The sequence below is a fragment of the Glycine max genome, chromosome 10, assembly GCF_000004515.6.
Source record: "Glycine max cultivar Williams 82 chromosome 10, Glycine_max_v4.0, whole genome shotgun sequence".
Lineage (NCBI taxonomy): Eukaryota > Viridiplantae > Streptophyta > Magnoliopsida > Fabales > Fabaceae > Glycine > Glycine max.
This window is the reverse complement of record NC_038246.2, coordinates 24,160,794-24,181,836: the sequence shown is the minus strand read 5'-3', so window position 1 is coordinate 24,181,836 and position 21,043 is coordinate 24,160,794. Positions and strand designations below refer to the sequence as shown.

Sequence of the window (21,043 nt, the reverse complement as noted above, 5' to 3'; positions counted from 1 at the left end):
TATTATATTTTTATAATCTTATATATTATCTTTTAAAATATAATATATAAGATTAAATTCTATTTTCACATAAATTAGAATATGTATATTTATACAAGTTTTATTTTTATCTTATATATTATATTTATCTTTTAAAATAATACTTGTGATTTAGTGATAATATTTTTTTTTATAATTTAATTCTTTTAAAAAAATTTCGTACGTGATTAAGTAAAGTTAAATATGAATAAAAAATACTATTATAATAAATAAAAAAATATCTTAATATAGGTAAAAAAATACCATTATTAGATCACATATATAAATATTAAAAAGATAATAAAATACTATCATTTTATGAAATTATAATTTATATAAAAAAATATACATTAAAGATAAAATTTATATTATATATTTGCTTTATAAAATAAATTTTGAATAATGTGATAAAAATATATAAGATTATAAAAATATAATATATAAAATAAAAATAAAGCTTATATTAGTATATATATTCTAATCCATGTGAAAATAGAATTTAATCGGATATATTATATTTTAAAAGATAATATATAAGCTTATAAAAAGTATAATAAATTAAAAAAAATAAAATTTAAAACGTATATTAATACTATGTTTGCATCAAATATTCAAATGAACATTTAGATGTAATGATAAAAGGGTGTGCATCTTATTTCAAGGATCATAGTTCTACTCCTAATTTCTTCTTAAAGCATTCTTTTAAGTAAGGCTTATTAACATATGATTAAATAATATTTTAGGGAATTTAATGGTTTAATTCATATTCAAATATTTTCATAACCATTAATTAATTATTAATTTCGACATTTATTTTAACAAAGAAATTATTATTTTTGAATATTTTAATTTGAAAAAATATTCTTTGGAAATATTATTTTATTTACGTACTCAAGTTTGTTTGAAATATATGATTAGGTAATATTATTCTATCGCTATTGACATAATTTACAGAAAATGTTACAATAAAAAAGTGTGTGAGGAATATATGAAATTTGTTTAAGCAGTTTAATAAAATTTGTTATGTTTTTATTAAGTTGATATAGATTGAAACCTAAAAATTTAAAAGCAATAAGAAAATAATTTTTTATGATCATCATTTTAATTTAATTTGACCACTATCATATCATATGATCATATTTGTTAAGTGTTTAGACAATATAGTTAAATTTGATATTTTTCCTTTTTAGTTGATTGAAACCTTGCATTACTATACTAGGTTGAAATCTAAAACAAACATTCACCTTATATAATCTTTTACTATCATTGTCCAAATTACACTCCCATTAATTAATATTAGAAATAAGTCATTATTGATAACTTTAAAAATATAAGATCACCATGTGATTTGATATAATTAAAAAAATTCTATGAATGTTCATTCATGTTATTAATTTCCTTTTACTCTTATTTTTTAATTTTTAGTACAATAGAACATTATATATATATATATATATATATATATATATATATATATATATATATATATATATATGAATGGTGTGTTAAATTTTTATCTTGCTGATTTTTCTTTTACATATCATGCAAAAATATCTATATGTAAATTAATATTCCTTAATTTAGTTTCTTTTTTCTATTTATTTCAAATTATCTTTTAGATGTTGTATTGTCTTTGACTACTACTCTTTTTTTTTAACTTTGAAAATTTGTATTTATGGAATAAATTTTTGTATAAAAAATGAGATAGAAAAAAATAAAAAGAGAAATAAAATTATTAATGTAATTGAAAGAAAAAAATAATATGGTGAAAATGTTATAAAATTATTTATTAATAAGTTTATTTTTCTGTTTTTCACATTATGTGTGAAATTTATTTATGTTTTAAATGTGATTTTCAAAGCTATTTATATATAACTTTTATAACACATATGTGATTATTTGTCCCCAATGAATTTTCAAAAAATAAATATATAAAAAAATACCTATGGTCATAGTTATAATATTTTGCTATAAAAATATATCGCAACAAATGCTTTTATTTTGTTATCATTCAAAATATAGTTTATGAAATATAATGTATAAAAAATATATATTAATTATACATTATGTTATATATTGTTTATATTATTATCCAATTTTTACATGTATATTTCTAAATATAATAATAATAATAATATTTTTTCTTTTTGTTAACCAAAATAAATTTTGAAAGTAAAAAAATTGCAAGTAGTGGGATCGAACCCACGCCTCATGAAATCGGAAACTTGCCGCTAAAGTGGGTACAACATTGCAGTTACAATTTGCTAACCGGACAGTCAAAGAAAATCCATGCCATCCGTTTTTTTAATGAAACATCGGACGGCTGGCAAACCTCTCGCACTGTGCGAGACCTACCAAGGTTACTCATGCTAGCTTTCGTCCTTCAAACAATTCCATTTGGGCTGATAAGACTTTTTATACACCGCAAAACTTTCCCTTAGAGTAAATATAAATATAAATATATGAATGGGAACATGTCAAATTTTTATACAACTAAACCAATATTTTAAACTATAAAATTTGAGTTTAATGCATATGAATTAATTTTATAAAATAATTTTATATAATCATTTAATTATGATTAGATAATTATTTAAATTTTTACTGTATATCCATTTTTTCTCATAAAATTTACCTAAGAATAAATAATTTTCTCAAAAAACAATTAAAATTTCACAAGTAATATTTCAAAATAAATAAGTTGAGTAAAAAAATTCAAAATAAAAAAATAATACATAATTTATTTGCGCGGCCACTTCGTTTGAATTTATTCATACTTTCTTCCGAATAATTCAATCTCTCTACTGTGTGTGTAAGAGAGAAACGGTGAATAACTAAAGCGTGATCCTAAAGCAGAAGAGCAGCGAAATCAGTGAACCACGAAGATGAAGATGAAGACGAAGACGCCATTGAAGCAGCTGAAGCTCGCGGTTCCTGCTCAGGAAACCCCCATCACGTCTTTCCTGTAAGTTTACCAACCCATTTCATCTTCTTTGCTTCAACCCTCCGATTTTTCCTATAAAGTTTCCGTTTTTATCCTCACTCCCGCAATTCATTGCTTCTCTCTGCTCTAGAATGTGCTCGGGTGGACATTGGTCAAAGGATTCAACAATATCTTGTCATGCAATAGCTTAGGTTTTTGTATTCTTATCATGATTTTTGGAAACCTATCCATTTCAGGATCCAAAAAAAGTGAAGAGAGTTCACATTTTGATTTCTCTTTCCTTTTTTTTTTTATAAAAAAAAACTATTTAACTTCTGTTGTTATTATGTCTATGAAATTGATTGATTTGGTTATTGTAAAATTGTGATTAGGACTGCAAGTGGAACATTCCATGATGGAGATCTACTCTTGAATCAGAAAGGGTTGCGTCTTATCTCTGAAGAAAAAGAATCACGGGTAGCTCTATTACCTAACATTCCCAGTTATTTGCAATTTTCATTCATTCATTTTTTTTTTGTAGAATCTGTAATTTGCATTATTACATACCTTCAATCAATGATGAAATTCAGTTTTGGTTAGGTTTCCTTCTATTTGCTTCCACTTTGTGTATGTTTACTGCGTTTCTGATTTGTTTGTTTGTGATGGGGTTGATGATGTTCAAAGACCAAAGAGTTGGATCTTCTTCCTCTGAGAATTAGTGTAAGCAAATGTATGGCTTCTTGCCATGTTCCATTAACATTCTTGGCCATCTCTTCCTCATTTTGGTTTGAGTTCTTGGTCCATGGAGAATCATATTTGGCTACCAGGGGTGAAATCTTCTAGATTCTTGGACCTGGTGTTTTTGGTGCCAGTGCCTTTGATATACTTAGAGCCCTTCCCAACTCCTTAATTCTTGTTGTTACTAAACTTTCAAGTGACAAGGAGAGAGTATGCTTCCACTGGAGTTGGTTTGTTGTTTGGATTGACCATGTTGCTTCTGACAGTAGTGTGGGATATGAGTAAACTAAGAACAAAGTGAAGGAGAGAAATTGAAAGTGATAGTTCTGATGTTTTACACAAAATGATATTATACCAAGAAATGATACAGAGAATGCTTATTTATAGTACTGACTTATCACTAAATCTGCCTATCAATCTGTTAGGAATCCTTTTAACTAGATGGAGCTAAGCTGAAAGCTCTAAGCTAACAGAAGAGAAATTGATATATTGGAACAGAGAGAAAGTGTAATTTGTATTGATATCAGAGAATTACAAACAACATTCAACAAAGGAGGATTCTCCTTTCCTTTCACACAGGGAATTTCCCTGTCAAACTCAACTAAAATTCTAGCTACCTCAACTACCCTCGAGAGGGTCTATTTATCTTGCTTCCTCCTGACTGTCCTAACTGACTTAACTGTCTCAACTTCCTTAACAGTTCTAATATTGGGCCTTTTGGGATTTCTTCCTCCTATGAAACACTAAAAAAGGTTTTGGATCAATCTGTGGCTGACTTTGATCCTCTTCCCTAACAATTTGTTGACTTTGGTCCTCTTTCCTAACACAATCATACAAACTCTCCAACTAATTCTAACTGTCACTAAGCAACCTTCTCTCTAACTATGTGGCAATTGATCTCCAAATGGATTGGCGGCTATGTGTAATGCGCTGCAATTCTCACAATACAAAACTGGCAATTTAGTACAAGTGACTCCCAAGTCCTCCAGCAAAAATACTAGCCACTGCAGCTCACAAGTGGCAGAAGCAAGAGCTTGATACTCAGCTTCAGATGAAGATCGAGCAACTGTCCCTTGCTTTTTCGAATGCTAGCTAATCAAAGAATCACCAAGAAAGAAACAATGATCAATAATCAATTTCTGGGAGTTAGGAGCACCCCCTCCCAATCAGAACCACTAAAGCCTTGCAACTGAAGAGAATAGTATCATGGGAAAAATAAGCCTTTTCCCGGGGATCCCTTGAGGTAGCGAAGGATCCGAAGGGCAGCCTTGTGATGCAGCAAAGTTGGTTTGGACAAAAAATGACTTAGTTTCTGTACATCATGGGAGATATCTGGACGAGTAGTAGTGAGATATAACAGCCAACCCACTAACCTCCTATAACTCACAACATCAGGAAATGGTGGACTATCTGCTTCAGCTAGTCGCATGCCAGGATCTGTAGGACTGCTTGCTGGCTTGCTGCCTAAGACACCAGAATCTGAGAGCAAATCAAGGCAATACTGGTGGTGACAAAGAGAGTTTCCTTGTTTAGAACCATGGAAATACTTAAGGAGGCCAAGGTCCTTAATACCAAACTGTTGATGAAGTGCAGCCTTAATCTCAAAGAAAACGTGCATGGAATCACCAACCAGAACAATGCCATCCACGTAAACAAGTAAGGCAGAAAATGAACTGTGAGTGCATCGGACAAATAAAGAGTGATCTCCATGAGCTTGAGTGAAGCCTAGCTGAAGGAGGAGAGTGGATAAACGCTCATACCATTTCCTACTGGCTTGTTTGAGGCCATATAATGACTTTAAGAGTTTGCAAGCCTTATTGGGGCCAGGAGATGCAATCCCTTGAGGGATTGTCATGTAGACATCTTCAAGTAACTCTCCATGGAGAAAAGCGTTGTTAAAGTCCAATTGATGAACATACCAATTCTTGGTGGAAGCAAGAGCTAACCACAAGCGAACTGTAGTGAGCTTTGCCATCGGAGAAAAAGTATCAAAGTAGTCCACTCCTTCAGTTTGAGTGTACCCTTTGGCAACTAAGTGGGCCTTGTAACACTCAATTGATCCATCAGCTTTCCTCTTTATTTTGTAGACCCATTTATTTTCAATGGGTTTGATGCTAGGAGGAAGATCAACGATAGTCCAAGTATCGTTGGCATTGAAGGCATCTAGTTCTGGCTGCATAGCTTCACTCCAACACTGTACTTGGTTGGTAGCATGGAATGAAGTTGGTTCAATGTTGGAAGAGATGGATAATGCATAACTTTTGTGTGAATGTGACATGTGATCATAATTCATATACAAGTGAAGTGGAGATGGTGTGGTGGGTTTAGTGAGAGAGGAACTAGAGAGGTTGCAATAATATTGTTTAAGATAAGAGGGTGGTTTTCGAATTTTGGTGCTGCGTCCATGGTTGAGTCCAATACTCTTCAAGAAGTTTTTCCTATTCTCTATCTTGGTCCATCACCTTCTTTGCAGGAATTAGAGTCAACTGTAGATTCTACCATAGATATTCCTGACAATCCTCCACTTGAGCAGGACTCAAAGATCACCCATCGTATATTGACGTTGTCCTCGAATTCCTGACGTAGAACTTGAAGGTAATGAAAGACCAGCTGAATCATGTCCTACTCCAGCAGACAACCTGACCATGGACCACCCAAAGAGAATCTTGACTTGCCCATTGCTCTTAGGAAAGGTATTCGGTCTACACGTAATCCTTATCCTATTTATAACTTCTTAAGTTATCATCGTCTCTCTTCTTCGTACCATTCTTTTGTTTCCTCTTTATCTTCTGTTTCTCTTCCTAAAAATCTTTGTGAAGCACTTGATCATCCAGGATGGCGACAAGCCATGATTGATGAAATGCAGGCTTTGGAGCATAATGGTACTTGGGAGCTGGTTCCTCTTCCCCCAGGCAAGAAACTTGTTGGCTGTTGATGGGTATATGCTATAAAAGTTGGGGTCAATGGACAGATTGATCGCCTCAAAGCTCGATTGGTAGCCAAAGGTTATACCCAGATTTATGGCCTAGATTATAGAGATACTTTCTGTCCTTTGGCTAAAATTACTTTTGTTTGACTCTTTCTTGTCATAGCTGCCATTCGTCATTGGCCACTGTATCAGTTGGATATTAAAAATGCATTCCTACATGGGGAATTAGAAGTGGAGATTTATATGGAGCAACCACCGGGATTTGTTGCTTAGGGGGAGTCTAGCTTGGTTTGCAAACTTCAGAGGTCTCTTTATGGACTTAAACAATCCCCACGAGCTTGGTTTGGAAAATTCAGCTCAGTTGTTAAAGTTTTTGGGATGAAATGAAGTGAAGCAGACCATTCAGTTCTTTATTGTCATACCTCATTGAGTAGATGTGTTTACTTGGTGGTCTATGTAGATGATATAGTCATCACAGGAAATGACCAAGGAAAAATTGTTCAACTGAAGGGAACATTTATTTAGTCATTTTCAGACTAAGGATTTGGGAAAACTTAAATATTTTCTTGGAATTGAAGTTGCTCAGTCAAAAGATGGGATTATCATCTCACAAAGGAAGTATGTGTTAGACATACTTAAAGAAATTGGTATGTCAGATTGTAGACCAATTGATAGTCCCATGGATCCAAATCAAAAATTGCTACCCAATCAGGGGGAGCCTTATTCTGATCCTGAAAGATATCGGAGATTGGTTGGGAAGCTTATCTACCTCACTATTACAAGGCCAGATATTTCCTTTGCATTTGGAGTGGTGAGTCAATTCATGCAGTCTCCTCATAATGATCATTGGGATGCAGTAATTCGAATTTTGAGATACATTAAAAGGACCCCAGGACAAGGACTACTCTATGAAGACAAAGGAAACACTCAAATAGTTGGATTTTGCGATGCAGATTGGGTAGGATCACCTATTGATAGGCGTTCTATTTCAGGATATAGTGTGTCTATTGGAAGAAATCTTGTCTCATGGAAGAGTAAGAAGCAAAATGTTGTTGCAAGGTCTAGTTCAAAGGCTGAATATAGAGCTATGGCTGTAGCCACATGTGAGCTGATTTGGATTAAACAACTTCTTCAAGAATTGAAGTTTGGAAATATTCAACAAATGAAGCTATGTTGTGATAATCAGGCAGCCCTACATTAGCTTCTAATCCAGTATTCCATGAGAGAACTAAACATATTGAGATAGATTGTCATTTTGTTTGGGAGAAAGTCCTTTCTAAGGAAGTTATTACTGAATTCGTTAGTTCTAATGATCAACTAGCAGACATTTTTACAAAATCTCTAAGGGGACCAAAAATTCAAAATATTTGTTCCAAGCTTGGAGCATTTGACTTATATGCTCCAGCTTGAGGGGGAGTGTTGGAATTACACACATTGTATGGGTAGTTGTTCCACACATTGTATGGGTAATTGTTCCAACAAAGAATAGTTATTAATGTACCTAGTTAGTCACATATTCATGTATCTAGGAATTCATATGCATGTACATAGGTACTAGAACTTCATTAATATTCTTGTAAATTTCACATTGTATTTACTCCCTAAGTCTATATAAATATAGATTAGCTGAGTGGGTTAAGCACTCAAGCATTTCACAACCTCTAGTCTCTTCAATAGGCAACAATTGTTACGAAGCTTGGAAGGCAGCCTATTAATTAGAAAGAATGCATGTGTCACTGCATAACTTCATAGCTTCTTTGGCAATCCAGATTGCATCATCAATGTACGTGCTATGTTGGGCAAGTTTTGATGTTTGTGTTCAACTCGACCATTCTGTTGTGGGGTCTCTACACAGCTTGTTTGATGTAGAATCCCCTTGTTGCCAAAGAATGCTGGAATCTAGAATTCGGGACCATTATCATTTCTAATGGCTTTGAGGGATTTACTAAATTTTTTTTCCACCGATGCTACAAAGTGTTGAATCGATGGAGAAACTTTTACTTTCCCTTTAACATCACAATCCAAGTAAATCTGCTGTGATCATCCACAATGGTTAGGAAATGCTTATAATTATGGACTGAGCCTAGGGAACAAGGTCCTCATATATCCATGTGTATAGATAAAAACTTGCAACAGCTCGCTTAGTGCTACTCTTAAAGGAAAGTTGTTTTTGCCTAGCAAAGTGACATATATCACAAACTATTTTTATTCACATTGACTGAAGGAAAGATTTTACACCAAGGATCTAATCTGTGTGAGGACGCATTTCCAAATCGAAAGTACCATAATGCAGACTTTGGCACACTATTTGAGTTACAAATCACATTATTCACTAAAGGAAGAGACATACCATCATTATGCAAGTAATACAAACCATTTTCCAGCTTAGCCAAACTAATCATCTTCGATGAAGAATCCTGTATAGTACAAGAATCATCAGAGAACATAGCTTGATATTGATCCCCTTTCACCAACTTAGAAATAGAGTGTAGATTGAACTGGAAATGAGGTAAGTAAAACACATCAAAAAGGACAAAATCATCCATAATCTTCACTGTCCCTGCTATGTTAGATTGGACTGAAATACCATTTGGCAACCTTAGAGTAATGGGTTTTATTGTATCATATGAATCAAACATTATCAATGATTGACAAATGTGATCTGTGGCTCTGGAATCTACTAGCCAAGAAGCAGAAATCTTGACTTCTTGAGAAGGATAAAGCATAAGAAATACCTTCTAAAAAGAGTGAGAGATGAGAGAGAGAGAGAGACAGAGAGTGTGAGAGAGATAGTGAGAGAGACACAGTCAGAGATAGAGAGTGGACAATCGTGAGGAACCGAAAGAGAGAGAGGCAGAGAGGTTGGCAGCATTTGATGGCGGGTCCCAAACAACACTACGACGGACAGCGGCAAGGACAGACTGGACAGCAACGCAACCACCATCAAGCAAACTGGCGTGACAGAGCCGATATCACGACGTTTTACTTCACTAGATTCCCGGAGGATGCATCGGACAAGGAGTTGTGGTACCATTTCAAGCAGATGGGGGACGTGAGGGAAATCTTCATCTCTAAACAGAGAAACAAAGAAGGAAGGAGGTATGGGTTTGTGAGATACAAAGGAGTCTCAAATGCGAGTTACATGGAAAGAAAGTTAGATAACATTATTGTAGGGGGTCTCAAACTGCATGTGAACATCCCAAAGTATGGGAGAGGAAAGGAGATAAAAGAACAAAACGCAGCCGAACACGGGTGGCAGAAGGAGGGTGGTAATCAGAGGCGCAGCGTGGCAGCAGATCCAAACACGAAGAGGTCGTACGTGGAGGTTGTGACTTCACACACAGAGAACAAGGAACGAAGAAGACGCACCTCCTCTCTGATGGCGGCGCATGGGAGAACACACTCCTCGATCATACTCGAGATTTCGGAGGAGGTGAAGAAAAGATACGCAGATACATGGGTAGGAAGACTGAAGAGACAACAGGTGTTTGAACGAGTAGACGATGAACTCTCTTGGATCCTTGGCTCAAACGTATTGCCCAAATATCTCGGAGACGACATGGTCCTCCGTATCGGGCTTTCAGACACAAAGGCCCAAGAGCTGATTAGGGAAGAAATCAATCACGGCACATCTGCGTTCTACGGCTTGGAAAAATGGAATTCGAAGACTAAACCAGGCAATAGGCTGATTTGGGTGCAATGCTGGGGTATCCCCTTAGTTGCGTGGAGTATTGATAATTTGCGCAAAATCGTGGCTGCAGTGGGCGATTTGGTTGAAGTCGACGATGATTTCGAAGACATGCAACGGCTTGATAGAGCACGGGTCCTGGTCAGAACACCATGGAGATCGACAGTAGAGCACATGGTCACAGCCCATATAGACGGAGACGTCCACAAAATTTCAATCGTAGAGGAGAACTGAAATGCGGGGTTAGCATGCGCGCGACACCGCCGAAATGTTTGGGGGTCATCGGAGGAAATCTATTCTGACGTTGAAGACTCCGACACCTTTCAGTCGTGGCCGACCGACACCTCGCCGCCATCTACCACCTCCAAAATGCATGGCGATACCACGTTCCGACAAAGCTTGGCAAAAACCAACAATCAAAGTGGTACCAGTACTCCATTGGGTATTGCTCGTAGCAAAAGGGCACGTGGACCTAGTAGCGCACTTAGCCACCCAGGAGCTGAGAATGGAAAGGAGACTTACCTTGAAGAATGTCACCCGACATTACCAGGAGCAGGGTACGAGGAAATGGAAAGTCAACCTGCAGGGGCAGCAGGTCTAGGTATGCAAAAATGGAAAGATAACTTACAAGGGTTATTGGCCAGCACAGAGGAGAGCCAAAAAGGGGAGGTAGCTGTCTTGGACCAAGGACATATGGGGGAGAGCTTTCAAAATCATAGCAACAGACCTCTGGGGGATTCTTTAAATAAGTCACGTGATACTAACGTGAACTTAATTGGGCCCAACCTTAATATGGGCCCTTACAAACCCACAACTCCAACGAACCAGCAAAATGCCCGGCAGAAAAAACCTGTAAGTGCCTTGCTGGTTTACTTGAGGAAAAAGGGGTGCTCAAAAAAATGGGCTCAGGATAGGGGGAAAGAGATCAACCCAAAGACATTGGATTTTGCAGACAACCCCATTAACCACAAGGACAGTGCTGTTTCATGTGGTTCGGATGAAGCTTTGGTGTCTCCAAAACAGGGCCAGCTCCAACAAAGCCCTTCCCTTTCAAGTAGCTTCAATAAAAAAGATATGGAGGATGAGGATGATGTTTATAGGGACTTAGCCAGAGAATTGGGAGTCTCTTTTGCAGAGAACAAAAGCAATGCTGTAAAGGTGATGACTGACATGGATAACAGAGAAAATTCTTCAACATCAGCAGCTGTGATGGGAAATGAAATTAATGCCTCATGAATATTTTGTCCTACAATTCTAGAGGGCTGGGTAGTGGTGTCAAGTGGTCAGCCATCAGAAAGTTGACCTTGGCAAACAACATTGACATTCTTTGCATTCAAGAAACCAAAAAGGAATCTGTTGATGTAAAGTTATGTCAGTACCTTTGGAGTGACAACAGTGTTTCTTGGGAGTGTGTTCCTTCCTCTAATGCTGCTGGAGGACTTTTATGCATTTGGAATAATGGATCGTTCTTGGTAGATAGAAGGGTGCTGGGGAGAGGTTTCATAATGCTGGAAAGCACGTGGATTAAAGAGAATAAGAGGGTTTTCATTATTAATGTTTATGCTCCCTGTGAACTTCAAGGGAAGAGAGAGCAGTGGGCTGAGCTATTGCAGCTGAAATCATCCTATCAAGAAGGCCTTTGGTGTGTCTTGGGTGATTTCAACTCCATAAGGCACCGAGAAGAGAGACTAAGTTCATCTCAGACAGTGGGTACATCATCAAGCATATCTGAATTTAACTCTTGGATTTCAGATATGGCCTTAGAGGAGGTTAGGTCTGTTGGGAGAAAATTCACTTGGTGTAGACCTAATGGCAGTGCTATGAGCAAACTGGACAGGTTCTTACTATCTGATGAGTGGCTGTCCCAATGGCCAGACTCTACCCAATTTGTGTTGGAAAGGGACTTCTCTGACCATTGCTCTATCCTTTTGAAGTCTAGAACCATTGATTGAGGGCCTAAACCTTTCAGAATTATGGACTGGTGGTTAAAGGATAAAGGGTTCCAGAACTTGGTGAAACTTGAATGGGGCAATTATCATCCTCCGGGATGGGGGGGTTTTGTTCTAAAACAGAAAATAAAGTTCATTAAAGAGTGCATAAGGCAGTGGAGTCTATCTAATGGCGATATCAGTGCTAGAAAAGTCCACAATTTAAAAAGGGAGCTGAATGCTTTGGAGGCTGGTCTCATCAACAGAACTCTATCTCAAGATGAAGTCAACCTTAAGAAATCACTTCAGGACCAACTTTGGAATGCAGCCTATGCATTTGAATCTATGCTGAGACAAAAGGCTATAGTGAAGTGGCTAAAAGAAGGGGACAACAACTCTAAATATTTCCATAGATTGATCAATCATAGAAGTTGACAAAATGCTATTCAAGGGCTCTTCATAGACCCATATCTCTCATAGGTTGTGTCTATAAAATTCTGGCTAAAAGGTTGGCCCTTGTGCTGCCTCATCTTATTGATGAAAGGCAAACAGTGTTTATGAAGGGGAGGCACATTCTCCATGGTGTTATGATTGCTAATGAGGCTATAGTTGAGGCCAAATCAAGAAACAAACCTTGCATGGTCTTTAAAGTGGATTTTGAAAAGGCATATGATTCGGTTTCTTGGGACTTTCTAGATTATATGTTGATGAGGATGGGCTTTTGCGAAAGATGGAGGAAATGGATAAATGGTTGTGTATGTCTACAGCAACAATATCCATTTTAATTAATGGAAGTCCTTCTAAGGAATTTGTCCCTAAGAGAGGTTTAAGACAAGGTGATCCCCTTGCACCTTTGCTCTTCAATATAGTAGTGAAAGGCCTTACTGGGTTGATGAGGTCAGCTGTAGCTAAGAATCTCTTCAACAGCTATCAAGTGGGAAGGCAAAAAGAGGAAGTTAATATACTACAATATGAAGATGATACCTTGTTCTTTGGGGTTGCCACTAATGATAATGTTAGAGTTTTAAGATGTATTCTGAGATGCTTTGAGTTGGTTTCTGGTCTTAAGATAAATTACAATAAAAGCCAATTCGGGTGCCTGGGTAAATCTGAAGGCTGGTGTAGGGATGCAACTCTTTCTCTTAACTGTAGTCAACTGGAATTTCCCTTCTCTTATCTTGGAATTCTAGTAGGGGTGAGCTCTAAAAGCAGGATTGTATGGCAGCCTATTATAAGGAAGTTTGAGGCCAAGCTTGCAAAATGGAAGCAAAAAAGTCTACCAATGGGGGGTAGAATAACCCTCATTAATTCAGTCTTAACAGCTTTACCCATCTATTTGCTGTCCTTCTTCAGGATCCTTAAACATGTGGTGCAAAAGATTGTCTCTATTCAAAGAAACTTTTTATGGGGAAGTCATCACGAGGCCAACAAGATCCCTTGGGTGAGGTGGGACACAGTTTGCCTCCCTAAGAGTAAAGGGGGGTTAGGGATTAAAGATTTGACTAAATTCAATGAGGCTTTGCTTGGCAAATGGGGGTGGGAGCTGGCAAATAATCAGAATCAACCATGGGCCAGAATTTTATTGTCTAAATATGGTGGATGGAAGGATTTGATTTCTGGTAGAAACAACAGTGTATCCTCTCCTTGGTGGAAAGATCTCAAGGTTGTCTTCCAGCAGCAGAACAGCAACACCATTAGTAATCACTTGAAGTGGAAGGTGGGCTCTGGTGATAAAATCAGCTTTTGGAAGGACAAGTGGCTGAGTGATAATCTAACTCTACAACAAAAATATCCTACTCTGTATCAAATGAGTAGTCAGCAGTCTTCTACAATCAATCTAATGGGGGAATTTGTCGAAGATAGATGGGAATGGAAGCTAAAATGGAGGAGGAATTTTTTTGACCATGAGATTGACTTGGTAGCAGCTTTCTTGGCTGAGCTTGAGAATGTCCACATTAATCAGTCCAGCAGGGATTCTCTAATTTGGAAAGCCGACCCTAATGGTATTTACTCTACAAAGTCAACTTATACATTGCTGCAGGAAGCTGATAGGGAGGTTATTGAGGACAGTGCATCGAAGATCATTTGGTCTCTGAAAATCCCTCCAAGAGCAACTGTGTTCTCATGGAGACTACTCAGAAACAGGATACCTACTAGGGCTAATTTGAGAAGGAGACACGTGGAGATGCCTTCATATAGCTGCCCTCTATGTGAATCTGAAGAGGAAATTGCCAGCCACTATTCAACTGTCTCTGGTGGGAGGCTATGAGATGGGTTAATAGAGTGGGTCCTCTCCCCATAGAACCACTGAATCACTTCCTGCAATTCTCACACTGGAATTCGAAAAGAAGCATAGACAAGAGATGGGAGGCCTTATGGAGAGCACTGTCCTTGACTATTTGGAATCTCAGAAACAGCGTGGTCTTCAATAACCAGCTCTTCATCCCCGAAAAAGTCATGGATGAAGCCTTATTCCATACTTGGTCATGGCTAAGGTGTATGGAGAAGGGTTTTAATACTCATTTTAACCATTGGTCAACTAATTTGAAGGAGGAACTCTCTTAGAGGGGTCTGACATATCTTGTCAGTTGTACTTTATTGTACTCGTTTTTTTAATTGGGCTTGGCTTTTCACTGCCTATGTTATCTGCTGTACACTTCAGTACACCTAGTACTGACCCTTATTTATAATAAATATTATACTTTTGCTGTGCAAAAAAAAAAAAAAAAATACCTTCTGTTCCTGAATTTGTAGTGTGACCATCTCCTCTTTCTCTGGCCACATGAATTTGATTCACGCTATGATCTGCCTCTGTAGAAGTATTCTGCAAATTCATCTTCTGCAATAGTCCAAATAAAGCTTTGTAATCACTCTGTGTGAATGGTGTGGGAGAAGGACCAACAGTAACTGTTTTATATTTGAAGGCTCTTCCAACTTATTATCATTCTTCTCAATCATCACATTATTGTCTGTATTATAACTCTTTTTGTAACCAGTTGGGGAATCCATGCTTCTTATAGCATACACCAACAGTGTGACCACTCTTACCACAATTAAGTGAATTATTTTCCATTAAAATGGAACTTTTGTGTTCAAATAATGAATCTTGTCTAAAGCTATAGTGTTCTTGTTGTAATTCTGCTATACAAACAAGATCCCCTTGTGAGAACCTCTCTTTGAGGTCTCTCCACACATCTGCCGCTGAATCCATATATACTATACTTTGTGCAATAGAACTAGAAACAGAATCCATCAACCAAGAATGAACAAGATTATTGTTACACTCCCACAAATCAAAATATGGGTAAAAGCTATCAGGCATAGGAATGCTTCCATCAATGAAGTGAATCTTGTTCTTACCGCTAATGGCTCTTCGCATCACACAGGCCCATGAATGATAATTGGAACCATTAAGAGGAGTATAAACGAGTACTGTAGCGGGATTCTCTCCTGGATCCACATAATAGGGGCTATTTTGGTTCTGAAAGGGATCCATTTGAGCGTTTATCACTGCACCATGATTGCTTGAGCCAGCATCGTTGTTCTGATTTTTACAAACCATGATTGAAGATGAAGATCAAGATGTGCAGCGGAGCTCCAATTGGAGCTCTGATACCATACGAGTAAACTAAGAACAAAGTGAAGAAGAGAAATTGAAAGTGATAATTCTGATATTTCACATAAAATGACATGACACCAAAAAAGGATACAGTACTGACTTATCACTAAATCCACCTATCAATCATAGCAAACTCTCCAACTAATTCTAACTGTCACTAACAGATTGTACACATGTAATATGAGGGAACCTGTGTTATCATTGGCAAGAAAAAGTTGAAACTCCTAAAAGGTAATGGAAGAGAAGCAAGGAATCAAACCAACTTAGCATCTGCATGGTTGACGGTTATAGGATGTGGTGTTGGGAGTTGCTATACTGTCTCTTCTTGCTGAGCCATTAATAGCAAGTGTCCAAAAATTCTCTGAAGAAGCAGGAGTTTTCATCATTTTCATCTCATTCTTTTTAGTGTTCATTAACAACATTCTTGGCTTTGGGGTGATATCTATTCTTATATACATGCCTGAATCACTTGGAAATTCTTTGCTGATTTACTACAATAGTTTGTGCTGTAATGCTCCTCACGGCTAGTTTTTGCCCCACTTTTCCTCTTTGGACATCATTTCCTGCATACCTCATGTACCTAATATCATTGCTTTTGGTCTTTGTTCTCAAAGATGTTCTCAATTATATTTAGTGACTTTTTGGGGGTTTGACTGGCTGTCATAATTTTGGATGCTAATCATGTTGAATACTATGAGGCTGTTGATCATTCTTTTTTTTTTTTTAAAAAAAAAGTAAAAACTAGAAAAAAAAAGAGAGAAAGAAAACTGGGTTCTTATACCGCGTTAGAATTTGTAGTGTGGGCGCAATAGGGCAGTATGGATTGGGCTAGATGATAGGTTTGAATCTTTTGGTTCTTTCACCTCCTATGCTTGATACACATCGAGCCCAATCCATACTCTCGTGTTGGGCCCATGGTACACATTCTAACAGTGTACTTTATCACACCATTCTGCATGCATCATTTACAGATTCATTTTTCAATCTTTTTTTTTTTTGTTTTCATTTTTGGGCCTTGAGCATCTAAGTCTTACAGTTTACCTCTTTGAACAGCCTTCAGATGGTAAGGAACTGGAATTTGACTTCTTGCTGGACGATCTTGAGACCATCAAAGTAATTGGAAAAGGCAGTGGTGGTGTGGTACAACTTGTTCGCCATAAGTGGGTTGGAAGATTGTTTGCTTTAAAGGTTGTCATGCATAAGTATTTTTAATTGCTTCTATGGGTAGATTTGCTTGTACAATTATTCATCTCATCTCTTGTTTTAAGTTTGACATTGTGTATATTTTTCATCTCATCTGTTGTTTTAAGTTTGGCATACTTTTCTTTCTATAATAACATATAAAGTCATGCAAAAGGACACCATGATATTGGTTTTCCAGTTGCTTTTAACAAATTGTTGCAAATGTCTTGGGATATATGTGAACATGTAGGAAGTACTATAAATAAATGTGTTAATTTTTATATAGAATATATAAATGGAGTTCGAGTTCAGTAAACTCAGGAAAATTACTTTCTGAAAATGTGATTTAGAATATTTTTCCAAGCATGCCGAAGATTGTATCCCACTTTAATTTTGTTTCAACTCCTTTGATGAAACGCTTTAACATTGTGATCTTGCACTGCTTTTAAATATTGCCTTTTAAAAACAAAGCATATTGTTTTGAAAATAATTTTCAGCATTATGAATTGAATTCTTTTTTTTTTATTTTGTATGACGGGGAAACATCTTTGGACTTATCGCAGGTTATTCAGATGAATATACAAGAGGATATTCGAAAACAGATTGTTCAGGAACTGAAAATAAATCAAGCGTCACAGTGTCCACATGTTGTAGTTTGCTATCACTCATTCTATCATAATGGAGTAATATCTCTTGTGTTAGAATACATGGATCGTGGTTCTCTAGCAGATGTAATCAAACAAGTTAAAACAATTCTGGAACCATATCTTGCTGTGGTTTGTAAGCAGGTATGCTGGACCATACTTTAATTTTTTGTTGAAATTGGCAGATTCTAGTCCTTCCAAGTGGCAATAGTCGGAGGCCATTTTGTTTCCTTTATAATTTATTCACTTGCATATTTCAGGTATTGCAAGGCCTTGTTTACCTGCACAATGAAAGGCATGTAATACACAGGGACATTAAACCATCCAATCTGTTAGTTAATCACAAAGGGGAGGTGAAGATTACTGATTTTGGTGTTAGTGCTATGCTGGCAAGCTCAATGGGCCAAAGAGATACATTTGTTGGAACTTACAATTACATGTCGGTGTGTAACTTTTCCTTATTTAATCCTGTTCCATATTACCGGAAACTGCTTCGTGTTTCTAATCAAATTTAAGTCTCCTTCTCCTCTTTTTCTCTGGATTTTTGAGTTTACAACCATACGGTAATTGTTATGATGATTAATATTAGTATGTTTTGTTGATTTCCTTGTTTAGCCAGAAAGAATCAGTGGGAGTACTTATGATTATAGCAGTGACATCTGGAGTTTGGGTATGGTAGTGCTTGAGTGTGCCATAGGACGGTTTCCTTATATACAGTCTGAAGATCAGCAAAGCTGGCCTAGTTTTTATGAGCTTCTGGCAGCAATTGTGGAAAGCCCCCCACCTTCTGCTCCACCCGATCAGTTCTCCCCTGAGTTCTGTACATTCGTGTCATCCTGGTAATTTTTTATTTCTTTTTACTTAGATTCAAAATCAACAAAGGTAGAAAACATAAATGTGTTAGGAAGTCCCATATCGCCTCTCAATTCTTGGGGTGTAGCTTATAGATCTGTTGAGTAACTTCATTTAGTATCAATTGGTTTTAAGTTGAAATCTAACAATATAGTGCTGAAGTGTATATAAAGCATGGCACTTGCCTGACTTTTGTGTTTTGACCACTTGCCTGGTTGCACTTTTAGCTTTATAAGTGTATGAGAAATTTGCTTATTAAATAAATTTTAACACGTTCAAATAAACATGTCACATTGATTATCTTTTGCACGTTTGTGCAGTTTTGAAACCTAAGTCCTAATGTTTGTGCATGTAGTTTGTACCTGTTTTATTTCTGTTGTCTAGTTTTCTGCTGTAGTTACTGTTTGATTTGTTTGCTATATGTAACCCAGTATCAACAAAATTGTTTTAAATTTTTAACATGTTCCGTTTTGTTTTATTTCTAATTAAGTTCATTCCTTGGTTTAATTACAGCATCCAAAAGGATCCTCGGGATAGATTAACATCATTGGAGCTACTGGTTAGTGACGTAATGCTGTTTTTATTGTTTATCTTCGATTTTGTTAGTCTTAAATTTCACTTTTTAGTCTTCTTACAATTGCCACTTCTCAAGTATGGTCCTCCCATTTTTTCTTTTGAAAAATTTGATCACTTCACTATTTTAATTGTGTAATTTTGATTCATATGTTAACTTGACGTCCAATATATAATGGAATTGCTAGCGTGAAAGTGTCGTGTTAGCATTTCTTGTTAAATAGCGGATGCCAAGTTAACGGATAAACAAAAATTGCTCAATTAAAATAGTGGCCGGATTCAATTTGAAAAAAAAAAAAGAAGGATTAAATTTGAGAAATGATGATGGTAAGGGATCAAAGTACAAGTCATTTTGTTAAAATTCCTAATAGTTGTTTCATCTAATCTCATTGTACTTCCAGGATCATCCTTTCATAAAAAAGTTTGAAGATAAAGATCTAGATCTTGGGATTTTGGTAGGTGGCTTGGAACCTCCTGTAAACTTTCCGAGATAATTTTTACAATAGAGTGTAAAATTTGTACTAGACAGCCACAACTCTTGGTGATGGAACAAGGAAATTTCTTGTCAGTTATGCTATATTAGATATGATTATACCGGTATCAGTCCTAAGTTTGGTGACTTTATTACAGTTTTATGAAAACTGATTTGTATAAAAGTTGTTTCTTGTTTGTATTAAGAAAAACTTAATCATTTTATTTGATATTATTCTCTTTAGCTATGAAATTTCTCTAGTCTGACACAATCACTTCCCACAACTACGGTAAAAAATATAGGACCCCGGTGTGTGTCTATATATATATATAAATTAAATATATCAATTATATTGATGATTAATTTTTGTTAGAAATTTGACCGACCATCTTTTATCAGGTTTTTTCTTATATATTTTTTTCACCTACAAGATTTGAATCCAAAACCTTATTTAGAAAGATTAAATCCAATATCACTTAGATTAACGCCTTATTAATATTTGTTGTATATATTTACATGAAAGTTAAAGATTTTGATTATTGTCATTAACACTTTAATGATCTAGTTATTGTTATTAATAATGGAATATATGTGACATTGACATAATAAATACATATGATGCTAAATGTGGTAGTAGACACTTAGGAATGATGGTGTTCAAAATTGAGCATTTAATCTTTATAATTGAACTACTTTAGGAATTAGTTCTTATAAGTAATATTGCTTCACGAAGTAGTATCTGCATGAAAAAAAAAAACAAATTTTAGTCTCTATATTACCTTTATTAATGCATGAAAAAAATACAAATTTTAATCATTCAACCATATGAGTCTCCTCCATTCAGTGAAGAGCTTGAACTTCTCAAGAAAGAGTTGATGGCCACAAGGACTAATTTAAAGCAAGCACTTCCAGATCGCAAAGCTGCTGAAGAAGAGGCTACGAAGCAAAAGATTATTGTAGATTTCTTCTATAAGAAGGTTACTGGTGTTGCATCTCCAAGACGCAACCCAAAATCTAGCTCTGATTCTGATTCAGATACAAACTCTTTTGTCGAGATTCTTTAATCTTTAAAGCTTATGATGATTTCCATCCAAAAAGGGGGACTAAGAACTTAAATATGCATTTGCTTTTGATTAGAAGTAAGAAGAAGATCTAAACAAAAAAGAACCAAAATAGGCGTTCATCAGAGGGGGAGTAAACGGAAGATTGAAGGCATTTAACTTATGGGAAGTGTTTATGCTTTTTCTGATATTTATTCTTGTACTCATCAAAACATCACCTTGATGTAAAAATCTTTTGTGAATAAAATAAGTTGCCTTTAGACTTTCACTAAAGACTTTTTCCTCTTTATCCTCATGTTATGTGCTCTAATACTTTGCATCTTTCATGTATTATCTAATATTCATATGCTCTGATATTTCTTTCTCATGCTCTATTTATGCTGCATCTTTTTAACTTATATTTGTTTGACATCATT

At 36.0% G+C, this 21,043-nt stretch overlaps 1 protein-coding gene across 1 annotated transcript; it reads left to right on the top strand.

The window, feature by feature from the left end:
* Positions 1 to 2,781: 2,781 nt before the first annotated feature.
* On the top strand, positions 2,782 to 19,750 carry LOC100786284 (mitogen-activated protein kinase kinase 6). Its single transcript, XM_003535840.5, has 8 exons — positions 2,782 to 2,983; positions 3,334 to 3,418; positions 16,897 to 17,031; positions 17,589 to 17,813; positions 17,930 to 18,112; positions 18,285 to 18,508; positions 19,035 to 19,080; positions 19,496 to 19,750. Exons 1-8 carry the CDS (start codon positions 2,904 to 2,906, stop codon positions 19,586 to 19,588), a joined length of 1,071 nt encoding a protein of 356 aa, XP_003535888.1. The 5' UTR covers positions 2,782 to 2,903; the 3' UTR covers positions 19,589 to 19,750.
* Positions 19,751 to 21,043: the final 1,293 nt, after the last annotated feature.